The sequence below is a fragment of the Musa acuminata genome, chromosome BXJ1-10 (assembly GCF_036884655.1).
Source record: "Musa acuminata AAA Group cultivar baxijiao chromosome BXJ1-10, Cavendish_Baxijiao_AAA, whole genome shotgun sequence".
Classification (NCBI taxonomy): domain Eukaryota; kingdom Viridiplantae; phylum Streptophyta; class Magnoliopsida; order Zingiberales; family Musaceae; genus Musa; species Musa acuminata.
In genome coordinates, this window is record NC_088336.1 from 32095858 (window position 1) to 32113652 (window position 17795).

Genomic DNA, 17795 nt, shown 5'->3' on the forward strand with positions numbered 1-17795 from the left:
TGATCTTTGAGAAACCAAGTGATTCTACTAGCTGTTTACATATGAATCTTACTCCCACAATAGAAATTGGAATGTCAAAGTTGTTTAATTATTCTATCAAAGAAGACATATAAACATCTTTTAGAGATTAATTAAGGGATTGAGGTTAGGATTGCATGACCACAATGTTCCCTTATTCAAGGCCTGCCTACCTCTTTCATGTGTCTTTATTTCAATGTTCTTCAATAGAATATTGAAAGAATTCTCACTATCATCATGAAAAAAAACAAAAAAAAACTTCTTTGTTTAAGAAATCTAAATACCATTTTTTCACTTGAAAATGTAAAAAACTAAACTGAAAAAAATTCATGAAATCATGTTAATATTATTCTTTTATAAATAATATGAGAATTTATTGTAAGCCCGTCTAGCTCAGTAGGTAGAGCGCAAGGCTCTTAACCTTGTGGTCGTGGGTTCGAGCCCCACGGTGGGCGTTTTGTTTTACTATTTTTAGAGATATTCTAATAAGAAATTAATGAAAATTTAATATAAGCCCGTCTAGCTCAGTGGGTAGAGCGCAAGGCTCTTAACCTTGTGGTCGTGGGTTCGAGCCCCACGGTGGGCGTTTTATTTCGCTATTTTTGGGGAAATTCTTTAAAAAAAACTATATTTTCATTATTTGCTATATAACACCCTTTATTTTTCTAAATTTAGATGACCCATTCTCGCTTATTTTGTTATTTTTGGGGAAATTCTTAAAAAAAAAATTATATTTTCATTATTTGCTATAGAACACCCTTTATTTTTCTAAATTTAGATTATCCATCCTTGTTTATGTGTTTTTGTTGTCCTTTGCTTTGTCACTTTCGATATGTAGCGATTAACGTTCTAACAAAGTGAGTGTCAAAGAGACAATAAAGTCTCGTAATTGAGTGGAGGTGATGATGACGATAGACGAGGGATCATTGTTGAGAGCTTTAGTGATGTTTGTGTGGAATAAAAATCCTAACTACATCTCCTCTAATAATTAGAAGAAGGAGAAGAAGAATAAAAATAAATAAATAAGATGACGAAAGATCGTATAAAAGATTAAAAGAGTATATTAAATTTAAATAGTAAATTAAAAATATACTTTTATATTAATTTCTTACCGATCTTAAGGGTTGAGATTGTAAATAGTAAAATATATTAAATTTTTATTCTTCGCTCGAGAACACGTTTTATTATTTTAAATTTTGATTATCCTTAGCCCTTGTCGTCATCTTTACTCTCATCGTCATCCTCACTCATATGCCTTTGCTCTCGTTGTCATTTGCCTCGTCACCTCTCTTATTCTCTTATCAAACAAGCAATAAGTAAAATGTGAGACAAGAGTGTTAATGATGTGGCATTAAGAGGAGAAAGGTGATGACTTGGAGATCGATGGTCAATATAAATAATGATAAAAATATTTCTAAAGATATAATAAGATAGAAATATAATGGATAGATAATGGTGTTCCAATAAAATAAGTGTTATGGAGGCGACGACAATGAGTACACTTTTAAAAGTCTTAGCGACGTTTGTGATGAATAAAAATCCTACCGGTATCTTCTTCGTGAAAAGGAGAAGAAAAAAAAAAAAAAAAAAAGAATGAGAAGAAAAAGGATGTATAAAAGGGATTAAAAGAGTATTAATTTAGATGGATTTTCTTACCAATATTAAGAGTTGTGATTGTAAATAGCAAAAGGTGACCCATATAAATTGAAAATATTCACAGACTCTTCCCAAAGAAACGATCGCAATACAATCTAACGGTCAGATAGCGATCCGACGGCTCACACTAAGTAATCACCGATCTTCATGTCAACTATTTAGGCGAGGGTTTTTGGTCGCAAAGCTTCAGGTCGAATCGATTCTTCAACCAAAGCCCGAGCAGATCGAGAGGCGAGGAGGAGAAGCGATGGACAAGAGCCTGCTTGGCGATCTCGACTCGCTCCCTGAAGAGGACAAAGTCCGGATGTCCGCCATGATCGAGCAGCTCCAGATCCGCGACAGGTCTCTTCTCTTTTCTTTTTCTTCTTCTTCTTCTTCTCGTTCATGGTTGTTGCATCGTGCTCGATACGCAATCGGCTTGTCAGAACGGTCACGTTTTCGAATGATATGTGTCATCGTTTCTTGTTTTGTGATAGAAAGCACCTGTTCCATACTTTCCCCACAAAAAGGGGGGTGCGCTTGTAGTTATAGTTGTCTCGAAGTAGAGATGTAACAGATGTGAGTATTAAGCGTCTCGATGCTTAAAGTCCTTTTTAACAATCTTGAAATCACAATTTCCTATGATGTTTCAGTTTATGGACCAGGAGAAAAAGGTTCGAAATAAGTACTCAAGACACCATGGGGTAGAGGATTGGTGGTGATGGTAGTAATGCTCCTCTAGTAATTGAAGGGCATATTAATTTCATAGCAGGAATGCTCTCCTCTGGCTGGATGGAGCACCTTTTTGCTGCGTGATAGGGATTTCATGTTCATGAAATTACTAAACATGATTATTGTATGCAATGCCCAATTCAATACAGTTTTGACTATGACCATTAACAAGGGTTTCTCTCACAGAACTTGATGTTACCTGGAGGTTTCTTTATAGATTTAGTTGTCATTCAAAGAGTATCAAGTCACTGGCCAGCACTATATGAGAATAACTTGTGCTATAGGCCATGCCCATTATTTTGATCAGAAATGTATCAATGTTTATAACTGGATTGGCCAGCATGGCAAGACAATCCTTGAACAATATTACAGCACAACAATGCTTTGGTGAGATAGTGTTGTTGTTAATTATCAAGGGGGTATGAAGTGTTGCGTGGATACTTCAAACTACTTATGTCATTATCGGATGTGTGGGGCTTCGATAATTGTTGCATACATCATGCAGTCTCTCAGCTATATCCTCAAAATTTTTCTATTAAAATTCTTCTTGGATATGTATTGATAATTTTTCAAAGTATTCACTTTTTAATTATTCAGAAAATTGGATACTTATGGGATAGTTGTGGGATAATTCATTGATGCTTCTTGAGAGGTGTTTTTTGTTTTCCTTTGGACACTTGATCTTTTGATTATGGACATGATGTGTATCTAAACATATCGTTCGGCATTATTTGTTTTGAGCATCTTATCATTTTTGGGTCATTATGCTAAAAATAGATATTTCTATCTTGCATAATCTACAAATGCTTGTTATAATTAAATGTTGATAAAAAAGATATGCTTTGTCATAATAATATTATGTATTTGAAATATTTTCGTTATTGTATCAGTTGTAATATATACAAATCATATCATTAAAACATTTTTCATTATTGTACCTGTTTTATTGGTGTATACTATCAACTCAAGTTAGATGTATCTTAGTAGCGATATTGGCATTCCACGTGCATACATGCTTTATAGGTTCCTTGCCAATTTACCTTTTGCTCCAATTTTTTTCTTCTTATTAATTTTTTGTGCATTATGGTTTTATTGAATGGCTTAAGTTGTGTCTAATGCTAGATTGGAAAATTATTTATCACACCTGATGCATTTTAGTTAGAGAAGTGATGTCCTTTTGGCTAGACATTTAAGAGCATGTGTGCGGTGTGCCTATATGGTCTACAATTATTGTGCTTGATATCTTGGGCTTCAGCAGACTTTGTTTAGTAAATCAACCACTATAAGTTGACCTGCTCAGTCAAGCTATTGCCAACCATACAATAGATATATTACAACACGAAATGATGATGATTGGATATTTCAGATCTCATGTTCATGTTATCAAAGACAGCTCAAAATAAATTGCAAAAACTTTGTCACAGCCTAAAAGATCCTAACTGCTTAGACACTTGTAATGCTACGATGAAAGCAATTGTTTTCTTTGGTTGTGAATTAATCAGAATGTCTTTTGGCTATTGAATAGGCTGACCTGTGTGTTGATAAAGTATGACAAACAGATGTTTTTTTAATCACTTTACTTTGATGTGTGGAGATTAGGTTTCCATTAGGGCGATTTTGTGATATTGATTTCTTTGATTGAGGGCATATTTTTCCTCAGAGCTAGCGTGTACTTCATGTTTCATTGATTAAGACTGCTTAATTACAACCTGCTTATTGAACTCGCTTTATGCAGGGTCCTTTCTCCCCCCAGATTTCTTGCTCTCTGTAGAAGCACTTGGAACCTACGTAATGGACTTTATCGAAGCTAGTCTTGTGATCTTCTCAGGTGGTATTGCACGTTGAAACAAAAAAAAGATCAAATTGTTGTAAAGCACACAGGGTATGACAGACAGCAGCTTGATCTCTTCCTGCCACAAACTAGCTGCTAAAACGCTTTATAGACATAGCTCAATACACTATTAATTAAACTAGCATCTATAGCTCAATACACTATTAATTAAACTAGCATCCTAGGGAGGTTTCACAATGTCCAGGCTTTCTCTTTTCACTACATTGGCATTTGTATTCACTTATTATGGCTATTAATGTTATTGCTGTGATTAATTGTTGGCTGATTTGTCATTCTTTTTCTTTCAAATCAATCTTGCAGTTTGAGGATGTATAATACATTGGTAGAGAGGTGTTTTACGGATTGCGTGGATACCTTCCGGCGCAAGTCACTTGACAAGCAGGAAGAGACATGCGTCCGCAGATGTGCCGAGAAGTTCTTGAAGCACTCGATGAGGGTTGGCATGAGATTCGCAGAATTAAACCAGGGCGCTGCCACACCAGATTAAATCTCTTTTAGTTTCTCTCCTTAGAAGCTTTGTTCTACAGCTCAAAAGTTTGTATCCTTGCAAGATGGCACGAAGAGTTTTGATTTTGCATTTTTCTTGGTTATTTTGAAGACTCAGAGAGGTTCGAATTTCCTAAATTTTGCACTATGGTAATGGGTTTCTTAATATCCATTGTGGTTAATGATGGTGATTGCCATTCTGATATAAACGAGAAATCCCGGTGATGGCGAGAGAGGGGATGTCGGTGCTAGCTAGCAAAGGCCAGACCGAAGTCAAAACATTTCAAATGGTGACGAACGCGGGTCTTTAGCGGGCTGTACGCGACCATCAGAAGGTTCACCTACGTCAGTGATCACCGGACAAGGTTCACCTACGTCAGTGATCACCGGACAATTGGTGGCGTAGGAGAATCCGAAGCAATCCTGTCGTTTGCACGGCGACGGAGGCGATTTTGCCGAGAATGGGAGCCATCAAGAGTAGGCCTATCTATTCAATCGTGCGACGATAAGATAACCACACTCTCTTTTATACAAACACGAAGGTTGACCAATTTGACCCATGTCGGATCGGGCATGGATCCTGCATCCCGTAAGGACGCAAATCCGACCCTTCTTTACATGTTGTTAGGTCGCTTTTCGTAGTTAATTACCAATCTGACCTGTAGGGCAGTCTTCGCAAAAGGCCGATTTAATACCTCGCTTCATTAAATCAAATCCCGGTTTCAATAATTATAATCCGTTGATTAGTTACGCAGTCGATCTCGTAATCCCCGACTTAAAATAACAGAAGAATAAAACAATAATACGTTCCCACCAAATCCGACGGCCAGCAACCGACCCGTCCCCACCTCAACCCTCCGTAAACAATAAATAAAGGGCGAAGCGAAGAGTGCCGTTCGAGGTTCAAACTTTGTTGTTGCCAACGGTAACGCCGCCGCCCGTGAGCAGCCGTTACCGCGAATCCCCGCCCCTCCAAGCCTGATCTTTAACGCCCCCGTCACGGCGCCGTCACCCGCCCTCTCCTATCGCTTCTGCCCCTTTCTCCATATATAATATTATTTTAATTCCCCCTCTTCTCTCTCTGCCCTTTTGCTTCAACGGGCGAGGTTTCCTTTCGAACGCCTGCGCGACTTGGGAGTTCCGCGAGCTTCCTTCGATTCGAGGGTTTCGTATCCGATCTCGATCTCGATCTCTTCTGCCGCCCCTCGCCGCTCCTCGTCCCGTGAAGGTGATTGATTCCGTGATCTCTCTCCGTCCTTTTGCGCCACTGATTAAGAGATCTTCGGTTCTTGGATTCCGTTCGAATTGCTCTGGATCAATCCTTTTCTGGGGGTTTTGTCGATCTTTCTCGGTCTCGGTCTCCTTTTTCTTGGCCTCCGACACCTGTCTTTGAGGCGATTGCCGCTGTTGCTGCTGGTTTCTGATTGCGGGATCTATTGTTACTTGGGTTCGGCCGTTGGTATTGTTGATGATGCTGTGTTTTGATATGATCCTTTTAGGGTTTAGGGTATATCTTTGGGGCATGGGAGATGGTGGATTGTTGGCCGTCGCGACGATGAAGGTTGAGCAAAGTTGTGTGGAGAACAAGCAATCCGCGGCCGCCTCGAGCTCGTCCCTCTCCGAAGGAAGTTATGGGCTATCTAGGATGTCGCCCGCTGTTTCTAGCCCGCGAACATCTTCACCATCCAAGAGGTTTGTTGAATTTCAATTTGGATGCTTACTATTATACTGCTTAAAGGACGGATTTATACCTATATTCCCATTGGAATTTGAGTTGGTTGTCTAAGACGAGCGATTGTTTTTTGAGCTAATGGGAGTTGTTGCATATTTGTTTGTGTTCAATTGCTAGAGCATGAGGAGAATGTAGCTTGGGTCAGCTAATCATTGTATTGTTTTGTTCTTTTTCACTTTTTATCTGGACGTTGTATCAATTCTTTAGAGAAACCGTTGTTAAATATAAATTGAGTTTATCATAGCAGAAATCCTATATAAAATGGTACCAGAATATGTCAAGATTTTAGTGCTCTTCATTCTTGATGATATCACAATTCAGAATAACCCTAACATTCTTTTGAAGCAACTACCTTAATGAAATGATATGTTTAATCACTATGCTTTCCTTGGCTAAGGACCTAATCGACTTCTCAAAACAATAACAGTAGGAATCAGATTCGTGATGCAAGATTCCATTTAAACTAAAAATGGGAATACAGAAACTGAAAATTACAAGAGCAGTATAAAAGGAGCAATACTTGAAAAGGTTTGGACCCTTGAAATAGCACTTCTACAATGTGCAAAACTAACCATATCTTATCATGATAAGAAAGAGTGGACGAGAAGGAAAGTAAGTGAAGAAGACTAGAGAAAAGGAGAAGAGATGAGTATATGATAGAGAGGAGAATAGAAAAGAAGGGAAAGAAAAGAGAAAAAGAAAGTGAAAAGAAAAGAATAAAAATATTTCAATTTTGACTTTAAAAATAGTTTGTCCTATTTTTAGATTTGAAATAGTATTATAAATAATCACATATTTCATCATATATAATGTTGTTTTACAATTTAAAATCTGTAAATATATAATTGTTTTAGGTCGTATCAGGGATATTATAAATATACAAATCCATGCCAATATATTGACATGCCATTATCTTGAATTTGGGCTTTTTAAGTTTACCCATGTATCCTAAATTATATCATAAATCATGCTGACATTGGGATTTGTGTGACACCTGAAATTTTTATCAAAGTTTAAACAACATAGATCTGCAATCTTGGCCTGTTTAGTGTGATTCATGATTTTATTGCCTTATATCGTGGTGTTACAATGATTTTTGTAGAAACTTAGTTGTTACAACCAGAATAGTATATTTCTGAGCAATGTAAATTGTGTTGTTTCCAGGTGCTTGTTATATGTAGACTATGGAAAGATGGTAGAGAACAAAAATGATGTGGTCACTTAATGCATGCATAAGCAAATTTGAAAGTTGAAAGCATTTCAGCATTAATTATAAGGGCAATGAATGTAGTGATTGGACTTTTTCCTTTTAATTTTGCAGCTAGTTGTATTGATGATTTTTTTTTTGTTAGTTTGTGCTTTAACTATCCACATACTTATCTTTTGATTGGGACATATCTCTAGGATATTGGATTAAAAGTCATTACATGTTGAGACCTGTGGGTGTTGTAAGCCCTATGAGGTTTATCTAGTTCTTAGGAGGAAAGTCCATAATTCCTCAAAATGGATAAATCTGCTTGTGACATTCATAGCCTATTATATCATTTAGTAAAATTTCTTCAAATGAAAAGTTTGCTAGAAGAACAAAAGCATCAATTATGGTTTGTGATATATACTTCTAGATGTAATCCATAATGTCTTGTATTTTGGGAAGGGAATTGAATAGGCAATAGCTATTTATCCAGTGACCAAGTGCACTGAGTTTATATGCGAGGACTGGATATTGTTTCTTTAAAAGATTTTATTCTTGTTCCATACTTCTTTCTTTTGTTGGGAAATTGCAAATTTTTTGATGTATTGGGCTCATTTGGATGATTTAATCTTCAAGAAGTATGGTTGTGCCTTTTTCGTTACACTAGTTACGAGTTGTATTTTTGAAAATTTGTGTACTAACTTCCTTTTATTATAATTGTTCTTTATGTCATATCTAGGAGAATTAGTGGTCCAATAAGGCGAGCTAAGGGTGGTTGGACACCACAAGAGGTATTTGGTTTATCATTATTCTCAAGTTCCACGATGTTTGTGTTCATTAAGAACTATAGGCTATCTATGATGTCAATTAAATATTTTTAGAATTATCATCTTATTCGGGCTTATCAAGTCACATTCTCTACCATGCAATGTACCATTCTCCAAAAATATGAAATTACCAGTCATTCCATTTTTTTTCATTCCGAACCCAGTTGGGTATATGTAACTACTTGAGGCTGTCACCCAATAACTCTTGCTAGTTCTGTGTATTACCAGTGTCTCATGGATAATGACATGTCTATCACAGTCAAAGCTTATATCTGTCTGATTAGGCCTGGACACTAAAGTAATAAGGTATACTGAGGAGAGAGAATTTGCTAAGACATTATATGAGTCACATGTTGTTTCATATTACAAACACAATATTGTGATGCAAGCCTATAAAAAGCTTTTTAAATGAAAATGGATCCAATGTAATTACATCTCTAACTTTCATTTTGAAATATCAGCAAAATCTTGGGTTAGTTTTAAAATTGTCTAGCTTTGGAGGATTTTTTTTAACATTCTTCTTTTCTTTCTGGAAAGTTGAAGAACATCAGACCAAAAAGTATTAGCTTGAGGGAAGGTCCTCATTTCTCCAAAATTCTAAAAGGTTTTCTAAGAAGCAGAGAATTCAATAAAGTAGTATTGTAGTGCTCGAGTTTTGTATCAACTGTGGCTCCTTCATTGTCCTTGGCTTAAACTTTTAACTTTGATCTAGGTGTTTTTGCATGATTACTAATTTACTGAACACATGAAAGAATTCTTTTTCGTTTTTCTCATGGTACCTTTTCAAATTTTCCTAATTTCAATTTACATTGCGTAGGATGAAACATTAAGGAAAGCTGTTGAAGCTTACAAGGGAAGAAGTTGGAAGAAAATAGGTAATGTGATTTCTTGCTACTGCATATTCATTATGAGCCCTAGACCAAGATACCCTTGTTAGTTTCATTTGTCTACATTTTTCCAAGTATGCTTTGTAGTTTGTAGTGTGTACTTTCACGTGATAGATGCATATAATATTATGTGAATGAGCCTTGGCATCATAGTGAAATTGTTTTACTGCAACCTGGGTGATCAGGTTCAAGTGAAAAAAAAATACTCTTTGCTTGCAACTGTAAAGCAACATATATTGACGCTCCCCAAAACCCCACATTGATGGAAGGCTAATGCATCGACCATCCTTTTTTTACATTTATGCATATCATGAATGATATCAACTGTGACCGGAAAATGTTTGCAGAATTTTCAAGAGTGAGGTGTTTAAGATAATCGGGAGCACGAAGTCCAAGTCAAAATTAACTTGGCAGGTTGCATTTGTATTTATTAGTTAATGGCTGATATATTTTGAGTATATAGCAACGACAAGCAGTTAGTTGGGAGTTACGGCAGCAAAATAGGGAAGAAACTAGATGCAAAGGGAGCACAAATGCTCGAATATTTTTAAGAGAAACATTTTTTTTGTGGGAATCACAAGCATTACAAGTTTATCTTGAAAGAATTATATAAGATGGCTCTTTAAAAATTTTGAAACATGCAAATCTAGACAGCAAGTAGCAACTAGGAAATATTACTTGGTGCTTATACGATTTTGGATAGTATACTAACCTACACTATCACTAAACAAAATTCAGTATACCGAGCAATCATCTTATGCGTCTTGCGTCTTCTAAAACATTATGTGCTATCTCTTGTCCAGGCTTCTATTTACAGTTTGTGCAAAATCATCTTGCATGGTAAATCCAATTTATTTTTGTATATTACAATTGTTGCAAAATCCTTTCGGCTTTAGTGATTTTAAATATGTAAAGCCTTAGGATCCTGAAGAACAATCTGCAACTTTTAAATGAAGTTATTGCAAACTTCCTCTAGTATTGATGTCATATGTTAATGTCTGTCTGTGCAGCTGAATTTTTTCCAGATAGAACAGAAGTTCAATGTCTTCATCGGTGGCAGAAGGTTCTCAATCCTGAACTTATTAAAGGTCCATGGACACCAGAGGTTTGATGCAAAGTTCTTTCCTTAATATGGTGTAGCTTTAGAAAAAAATAATACTTTATTGTTTATTATCATATCTCCTTGCGATTACAGGAAGATGAGAAAATCATTAGTCTTGTAGCGAAGTATGGGCCTAAAAAATGGTCTATCATTGCAAAATCACTTCCTGGTCGAATTGGGAAACAATGTCGGGAGAGGTAAATTCGAATTGTCTGTTTTGTTGCTACTAAAAGGATAGCTAATAATTTGTTTTGAGAAATTTATACAGTATATTACTTTGTAGTGCTTTCTCCCTTTGAGCCTTTGGTATAATAAAGTTTGAGGAGGATGAGATAACCAAAACAAGGTGTGTGTGTGGACTGTGGAGTTTACAACTGGCCCCTAGCTATCTGTTTAAACTTTCTGTTGGCAGGGACTATTGCATTTCAGCACAGGGGGAAATTGATACTGTTTTGACCTGGCACAATTGTTTACCATGTTGGATGGCACATGCTAAAAAGTTGGTTTAGCCATATTTTGCCACCTCCTTTACAGGTTGATATGAGGTGTCCTGTACCTTCTGCATGTTACATTTTGATCTGAGCCGACAGGTGCCATTCAGCACAACAATTCTTGCATGTCAGTGACATTCACGAGGACTTTTCCTATAAATGTTTATGATTTTTTCTTGATGGGATGTTTCTATAAATGTTAAGAATTTTTACATAAAATTAAAGGTTTTTTAAAAATTAAATGTGTCGAGAAAAATTAAAAGATATTTTCACGTAAAATGTTAAGAATTATGTGAGCTTCAGCTTGACAGATATGTACTTGAGTTAAAAGAAAAAGGGGTAAATTAGTTTTACTTATCATCTAACTTGGTAATAATGTGATAACACTAATAGAAGAAAGAGTTCTGAAGGAATTACATTTTCTTTCTCTGCCTTCTTATTAAGATTATTGTTTGCCCATTTGTCACTGTAGCAAAAGAGACAACAAGTATTATTTTTAAATAATTCATAATGTCAGTTGAGTCCATTTGCATATATGGAACAAAGTCATTTCCATCATTCCATGTTCTCTCGGAATATATTAGTCAATACTTCATGCAGTTTGCAGTCTTAACTTCGATTAGTACATCTCTTTAACTTTTTAGTACATCTTGCAATGGATCTTCAGTTGACTAAATCGATTTTGGGGCAGCAAGTTATCGAGATGGTTTAATATGATTTCAATATGTTATCCTTACATAGATACACTTTGATTGGCTTTTAGTGATATACTGGGATATGGTTTCTTGTTTTGCTTCAATTATGATTGATGAGCCTTTTCTCTTCCATTTTCGGTCAAACTTCTAATTTATCAGAGAGAATCATTTTTATGGACTCAACACCCAGTGAGGACCAATATCTTGTTACACCAAGTTTTGTATGTATCTTTAATTTGATTGGATTCTTTATGCCGCCAAAAGCACTAATTAATATATAAACAAATGCACTTTTATGTTTTTTGATAACAATTACCTAAGGTCTCTAAGTTCTTTAGCATGTACCTTATGGTTTAATATTCTTCTGAAGAAACATCGTTTGACTTTTATAGGTGGCATAATCATTTGGATCCTACCATAAAGAAAGATGCTTGGACTGTAGAGGAGGAACTTGCACTCATGAATGCCCATCGTGTACATGGAAATAAATGGGCAGAAATTGCAAAGGTTTTACCTGGAAGGTATTGACTCTCATCTAACATGTTTATGTTTTACTAAGGTGCATTAAAGTTAATTTAAAAAATCTCAGTAACTGCATTTTTTTCCCTTTATAGTGCTTTGTCATGTTTATAAAGTATCATTATGTTGCTTAAAAAGTTATTAAACATAGAATGCTTGAGGGAATGTATTTCCGTGTTGGTCTTGTTGGCTTCTACCAACCAGCACATATTGTGCAAACAATAGAGAGTAGTAGTGCATAGGGCAACTAACATATTATCAAGTGTCCGTTGGAAGTTAAATGTCAATGAGTGAGTGTGCATAGAAATGTCCCCCATATCATTGTGTACTACTATAAGATCATGAAGTGACTATGCCATCAATTTCCACAACTGAAAACCCATGTCTTGCCATCAGAAAAGACTACCAAGGTAGAGAAGGCTTATGTGGCTAATAGGATAATTAAAGTAAATTACTAATCTGATAACTTGTATTTGACACATATACATGGCCAAATATGTTCAAATCAAAGTTATTAGTAGATAATATACCATATGGCATATGCATATAGCATCAATCATCTTATTATTTCTTAATGGTTGGAAACATAAAAGCTTGATGTCCTCATCAGAGCGCCAATGTATAAACTTCACTAATTGAAGAGCAGAAATAAATTTCATAATACACTGTCAATTACTGGTTCTAAATTCAAAACATGTTGCGGAAGTTTATGGAGTTTAATCGATTACATTACATAATGCAACTGCTATTGTGTATTACCTTTGTTGTAACAGTGCTTTTATTGTCTTTTGATCGCGTCGAGGGTATGTTATATTTGTAAGCTATTATCTATGGGCACTTATGCTGTTTCCGACAGACATCTTCGTTCTGTTTCTGGACTTCGTATAAGAGAATGCAACTTTCAACTAATATCAACTGATTGTATAGTTACTTGCCCTCTTAAGTAGAGCCTCGTCTATGTCCTTCATTTGCTAGTGTAATTTTCTAATCTTTCGCTGTGGTTAGGACGGACAATTCAATAAAAAATCACTGGAATAGTTCCTTGAAGAAGAAGTTAGATTTATTCTTGGTTACTGGTAAGCTGCCACCAGTTCCAAAACCTGAAACACATGGGGGTTCAAAGGACATGGCAAATTCAGATAGTGGACGTTCACTTCGTAGTTCAAGCGATGGCTCAGACATAATTACCAGAGCCTTTTCTGGATCAGCCAGCTCCATGGATTCTGGTCTGCCTGCTGAACCATGTAAATTGGAAGACCAAAAGAGTTGGTTGGCATTGTCAACAGTTCAAGATTCTAACAGAGAAGCCTTAGCAAATTTGACAGTGAGAGGAGTTAATGATCCAGATACTGGCTACAGTATGCGTGATCCAATGTCTGATGTCTGTCCTAGATCTGATCCTGGAACTGAATTGGCAGAATGCAGCAATACTGGTGAGAACGATCAACTGGATGATACATCTCAGCCAGCATTAGCATTGCCTTCAGAATCACCTCATGGTTGTCTTTCTGCAGCCTCTACTCTGTTAACCACGTATGATTCTATGCAGCAATCATACTGCTCAGCAATTGTGACATCACCAAGTGGTTATCTGACTCCCTCCTCTGTGACTGGGAAGAATCCAGTTCAAAGTGTTGAATCCATATTAAAAAGCGCAGCTAGAAGTTTCCCAAATACTCCCTCTATTTTCAGGAGGCGAAAAAGGGAAGCAGAAATGAGCCATGCTTCTGGTAGTAGTCCTTCACAGATGGATAGGATAAAATTTCCAGACAGTTCTGATTCTGCAGAAGGAAAGAGTAGACACAACTCAGAGGCAACCAACTCGTTGTTGTCAAAATTCAATTCAAGTCCTTGTGACAGAGGAGCCATATTATACAATGGAAAGAGCTTTAATGAATCTCCTCCATACAGGTTGAGGTCAAAAAGAACTGCGATTATAAAATCTGTGGAGAAACAGCTTGATTTTACATTGGAGAAAAATGATTGTAATGGTAATGTCATTCCGCAGAGCTTGGCTATGCACAGTAGTTCCCATAGTTCCAGCACCATCATTCCGACCATACAGGAGAGGGAACTAACTGAGCGTCCTATTGTGTTGTAAAGTGCAAAAATATAGAAAAATTTGAAGTTGGCCACAACCTCATACATCAGTTGTAAGTACTTCTTATGACCTCGCTTCTTTTTTTTTTTTCCCCAATTGATGCATGGTTTGGTTCATACAAGTAGTTCTGTTTAGAGAGAGATTTCACCTAGGAGGCGGCTTGGCCTAGTTTTTATAGTGCTCAAATTTTGGTATCTATATTCCACAATGATACCATACTGGAAACAACCCCCTTTAAAATTATGAAATCATGTTTGCTTAACATATTCATTGTGGATATTATGAATTTGTATGCTATCAATTACGATGATGACCTCTGCTACTAAGATCCTTTTGAAGCTATTGTAGCTGTCACCTTGTTTGCATCTTCCTTACAACTGAACCGAATCTGGTTCTCTGTTTAATACAACTTAGCTACTGACTTGTTTCTTCTTTCTTCTGTTTGTCCATGTAGGTACAAGTCTTACTTGGATCAGGAAGGTCAAAGACCTGAAAAGTCTTTCCCGCTGTAGATCCAAAATAAAAAATCTAGTAGCAAATTTAGCTGTAGCTCCAATTAACAAACTGATGGCGAGAAAACCATGGAAGCCCGCATTGTTATCTCATTGGAAATGTGCAGACTACAGGTAATTCTTCGCTTTGCTCCAGATGTTAGGGCATCCATAATTGTACATAAACCCCGTTCAAATAATTGTTTTAGCTACTTGCTGTGGAATAAGAGCTTGTCTTAGCTCATTTCTTCCCTCCCATCAACTCCTAACCTTCACACTGTTTACGATGCCTGCCAAGAAGAGAATAGAAGATACATGCAAAGAAATTCATGTCCTCTTGCTTTATACCTTGTGTTTGCTGTGTTTTAAAAACCATACGCATCACATGCCACCCACCACACTACTACTCTAAAACAGTCAGCAAAGAAAGTATGCTTTTAGTCTGTCTCCTGCCCTTTTGTTTTTTTGCGTGTCTGTTCTTTCGCAAGTTTGGAAATAGCGTATCTGCTCCTCAAGATTTTCATTTTGTATATATTCCTCTAAAATGTTTAGATCTTTCGGTATATGCCACTCCATACATCAACAATTCATAGAAACTACACACGAGTGTTCAAACTTATATTCTTTGAGCAGAACTGCAAGACTGACATATTCCGCTGTATCATAAAGAAAACAAGTCTTTTGGGGGGGGGGGGGGAATAAAAAAAGATCAAAACAAGTCTTGGAACGTAGCAACAGACGATTCCAAGACATCGATATCAGCAACTGCGGGCTACAACCTTTTCTTTATCCTTCTGCAGCCACTTCAGCCGCCGCTGCTACAAACTAATATATATGTTTATGTTCTATAGTCTCTGTCGTCGCTTAGAGAAACGCACCACCAAAGCCACGGTAAAAAAAAGGACTCGCAGTCACACACAAGCACGCCTCTCTGCACTCATATCTCTACCACACACACACCACCAAATTCAAAAAGCTTGGCGCGGAGATCACGGACTAGTGATTACTACTTGTGAGGCGGGAAGGAGTTTGAGCTTGGAGATCAGGTTCGGTGGTTCTTGCCCTCGAAGGTCTGGCCGAACTGCCAGTTGGAGGGGACGATGTTCCAGGAGGTGGAGGTGCGGCGGTCGCTGCCGGTGACGCGGAAGGAGAGCGGCTGGCCGACGAGGACAGCGTTCGACTGCCAGTTCTGACCCCAGTTCCGGGACATGGGCATCCACCCGGTGCGGGAGCCCTTGACGCTGGCGCGGACTATGTCTCCGGCGCCCGCCACGTTGGTGATCAGCACCAGGTTGAAGTACTGGAACCCGTTGATGGTGAACCGGATCCCTCCCGACCTCCTGCATGGCACCCTGCGGCCCCGGACATATCAGCAAACACATGGCGACCAATTCCGGATTGTCGCTATTTGAGTACAAAAATTTAGATAGATCAAGAAAACGGAGACAGAGAGAGAAGCCAAGATGGATCACACGAAACGTATGCGATTAAAGCGATTTCGAAGACATCATAAACGGATGACCGATCACTAAAAACGCATGGTATAACTGACAGTCTCAGAGATCCACAAAAGCGCGGATGTCGATGACGCTGATCGCGTCTTCGTGCTCATCTCAAAGCGCGACAAACGCCGATCTGAGATCGTGGAGAGGAGGGCCGTCGGGGTACATACCTTCGGTATGATACGGGGACGATGCCGGCGCGGTACTCGGCGATCTTGAGGAACATGGGCATGGAGAGGTCGAAGTGGGGGCGAGGCGGGTTGCACCACCCACCGTTATCGGAGGCGAGCGCGTAGTTTGGAGGGCAGAAGTTGGTAGCCGTGATGAAGATGGAGGGGCTCCCGGGGTGGCACCACCGCGGATCATCCGCGCACTTGATCTCGAAGCACGCCCCGCAGCTCTGCCCCTCGTTGAACAGCGCGGTGCTCAGCGCCGCCGTCTCCACCCCGTACCCCTGGCTGTACAGGTTCCCGTACCCACACGCTCCTCCTGCAAATCACAAAATCCCATCAAATTCCGCCTCCTCCGAGGTGCAACGCAACGGATCGGCCACCGGTAGAGGAATGTGGCTTACCCATGGTCCCGGACGCGTCGCTGCCGCCGTAGAATGTGGCATGGGCGCTCTGCCACTGGCCCCCAGTGTAAACGCCAGGAATGCGCGCAGCCGCCGGGGCAAGAAGGGCCAGTAGGGAGGCAACAGAGATGAAGGCGGCCAACGCCATTTGCTCCTCTCTCACTCGCGATCAAGGGTTTGGAGGATGGGGATGTGGAGGGAGGCAAGCGTGGGGTATTTGTAGGCTCGAGCAGAGGAGGTGTGAGTGTGAGATCAAACGATGGCACTCAGAGTCTTTTCTGCTAAGATTAAAGGATTGGGGGCTCCACCGCACCACTTTCCCATCATAGCTGTGTCTGCAACGTGGTCGGTACGATGAGATACCAACGGCTGAGATTTTATCGGGGCGAGCCACGGGTAACTAACGTTGCGTCGCGGTGAAGTGGGAAATCGGACGGGCACTGTAATCGTACTCGGATCGCTTCCCTCGCAAGCTGTGCCGCCACCGACGGTTCTGATTAGACGACCTTTTATCCACGCTTTTTGATCTCTTTTTATTTTCGTAAAAGAAAATAAATAAAATAGGGGGGAATAATTTTCCTTCGAATCAAAAATCGGGGATTTGGCGGAGAGAAGCAGTCACCCGACGTTCGATTACCCGGAAATTAGCACCCGTCTGGGCTAGTCTTTCGCTTTGGTTCACATCTCACCCACCGAACTCGTGATTTTGCGGTGGGCCCATCGCGTATTGGACGGTCCAGATTTTGCGCGCCAGTCAACCTCGAGCGGGACCGACATCGTCCCATCTTTCCACGTGGACGACGGTGTCCGTCGGCGTTAAGATCCAACTTTACTTATTATTATTATTACCGCATAAGAAAAGGAGACTGAAATAAGTCGCGTTACGCCAGAGACTGTCAGCCCACGGCCTATCTGTCTTGTGATTGGATTAATTTTACGGACGTGGGTGGGGTTAAGCT

At 38.8% G+C, this 17795-nt stretch overlaps 3 protein-coding genes and 2 non-coding genes across 8 annotated transcripts; 4 read left to right on the forward strand and 1 right to left on the reverse strand.

Annotated features, from left to right (window-relative positions):
• The first annotated feature begins 400 nt into the window (after positions 1 to 400).
• On the forward strand, positions 401 to 473 carry TRNAK-CUU (transfer RNA lysine (anticodon CUU)). The gene has a single exon. It is a non-coding gene; the product is annotated as a tRNA-Lys (tRNA).
• A 58-nt stretch (positions 474 to 531) lies between these two features.
• TRNAK-CUU (transfer RNA lysine (anticodon CUU)) lies at positions 532 to 604 on the forward strand. The gene has a single exon. It is a non-coding gene; the product is annotated as a tRNA-Lys (tRNA).
• Positions 605 to 1855: 1251 nt separating this feature from the next.
• Positions 1856 to 4908, forward strand: LOC103969302 (mitochondrial import inner membrane translocase subunit Tim9). 3 transcript variants are annotated; one of them, XR_010480875.1, is made up of 3 exons: positions 1859 to 2016; positions 4121 to 4267; positions 4538 to 4678. XR_010480875.1 is itself a non-coding variant. In XM_009382797.3 (2 exons), the coding sequence occupies exons 1-2, from the start codon at positions 1922 to 1924 to the stop codon at positions 4722 to 4724; spliced, it is 282 nt and encodes a 93-aa protein (XP_009381072.1). In that variant the 5' UTR covers positions 1856 to 1921; the 3' UTR covers positions 4725 to 4908. The 3 variants fall into 3 exon arrangements, 1 of the variants encoding a protein (XP_009381072.1); XR_010480876.1 differs by having other exon boundaries at positions 4121 to 4213; positions 4538 to 4674; XM_009382797.3 differs by lacking the exon at positions 4121 to 4267 and having other exon boundaries at positions 1856 to 2016; positions 4538 to 4908.
• Positions 4909 to 5809: 901 nt separating this feature from the next.
• On the forward strand, positions 5810 to 15105 carry LOC135596237 (transcription factor MYB3R-3-like). 2 transcript variants are annotated; one of them, XM_065088245.1, is made up of 9 exons: positions 5810 to 5951; positions 6223 to 6415; positions 8387 to 8438; positions 9292 to 9349; positions 10372 to 10466; positions 10557 to 10660; positions 12042 to 12170; positions 13174 to 14321; positions 14724 to 15105. In XM_065088245.1, exons 2-8 carry the CDS (start codon positions 6246 to 6248, stop codon positions 14267 to 14269), a joined length of 1704 nt encoding a protein of 567 aa, XP_064944317.1. In that variant the 5' UTR covers positions 5810 to 5951; positions 6223 to 6245; the 3' UTR covers positions 14270 to 14321; positions 14724 to 15105. The 2 variants fall into 2 exon arrangements, with proteins under 2 accessions (XP_064944317.1, XP_064944318.1); XM_065088246.1 differs by having other exon boundaries at positions 5816 to 5951; positions 6230 to 6415.
• Positions 15106 to 15353: 248 nt separating this feature from the next.
• LOC103969304 (expansin-A7) lies at positions 15354 to 17066 on the reverse strand. Its single transcript, XM_009382800.3, has 3 exons — positions 16837 to 17066; positions 16433 to 16751; positions 15354 to 16112 (listed from the first exon to the last, which is right to left on the reverse strand). The coding sequence occupies exons 1-3, from the start codon at positions 16982 to 16984 to the stop codon at positions 15803 to 15805; spliced, it is 777 nt and encodes a 258-aa protein (XP_009381075.2). The 5' UTR covers positions 16985 to 17066; the 3' UTR covers positions 15354 to 15802.
• Between the last annotated feature and the right edge of the window lie 729 nt (positions 17067 to 17795).

Excerpts from the sequence above, each read along its gene's own strand:
- LOC103969304 (XM_009382800.3), bottom strand. The coding sequence starts at position 16,984 with ATGGCGTTGGCCGCCTTCATCTCTGTTGCCTCCCTACTGGCCCTTCTT. Across the intron at positions 16,752-16,836 it reads CGACGCGTCCGGGACCATGG|GAGGAGCGTGTGGGTACGGG; the intron begins GTAAGCCACATT and ends TGTGATTTGCAG. Across the intron at positions 16,113-16,432 it reads GTCCCCGTATCATACCGAAG|GGTGCCATGCAGGAGGTCGG; the intron begins GTATGTACCCCG and ends CCGGGGCCGCAG.
- LOC135596237 (XM_065088245.1), top strand. The coding sequence starts at position 6,246 with ATGGGAGATGGTGGATTGTTGGCCGTCGCGACGATGAAGGTTGAGCAA. Across the intron at positions 9,350-10,371 it reads AAGAAGTTGGAAGAAAATAG|CTGAATTTTTTCCAGATAGA; the intron begins GTAATGTGATTT and ends CTGTCTGTGCAG. Across the intron at positions 10,467-10,556 it reads AAGGTCCATGGACACCAGAG|GAAGATGAGAAAATCATTAG; the intron begins GTTTGATGCAAA and ends TTGCGATTACAG.
- LOC103969302 (XM_009382797.3), top strand. The coding sequence starts at position 1,922 with ATGGACAAGAGCCTGCTTGGCGATCTCGACTCGCTCCCTGAAGAGGAC. Across the intron at positions 2,017-4,537 it reads CAGCTCCAGATCCGCGACAG|TTTGAGGATGTATAATACAT; the intron begins GTCTCTTCTCTT and ends TCAATCTTGCAG.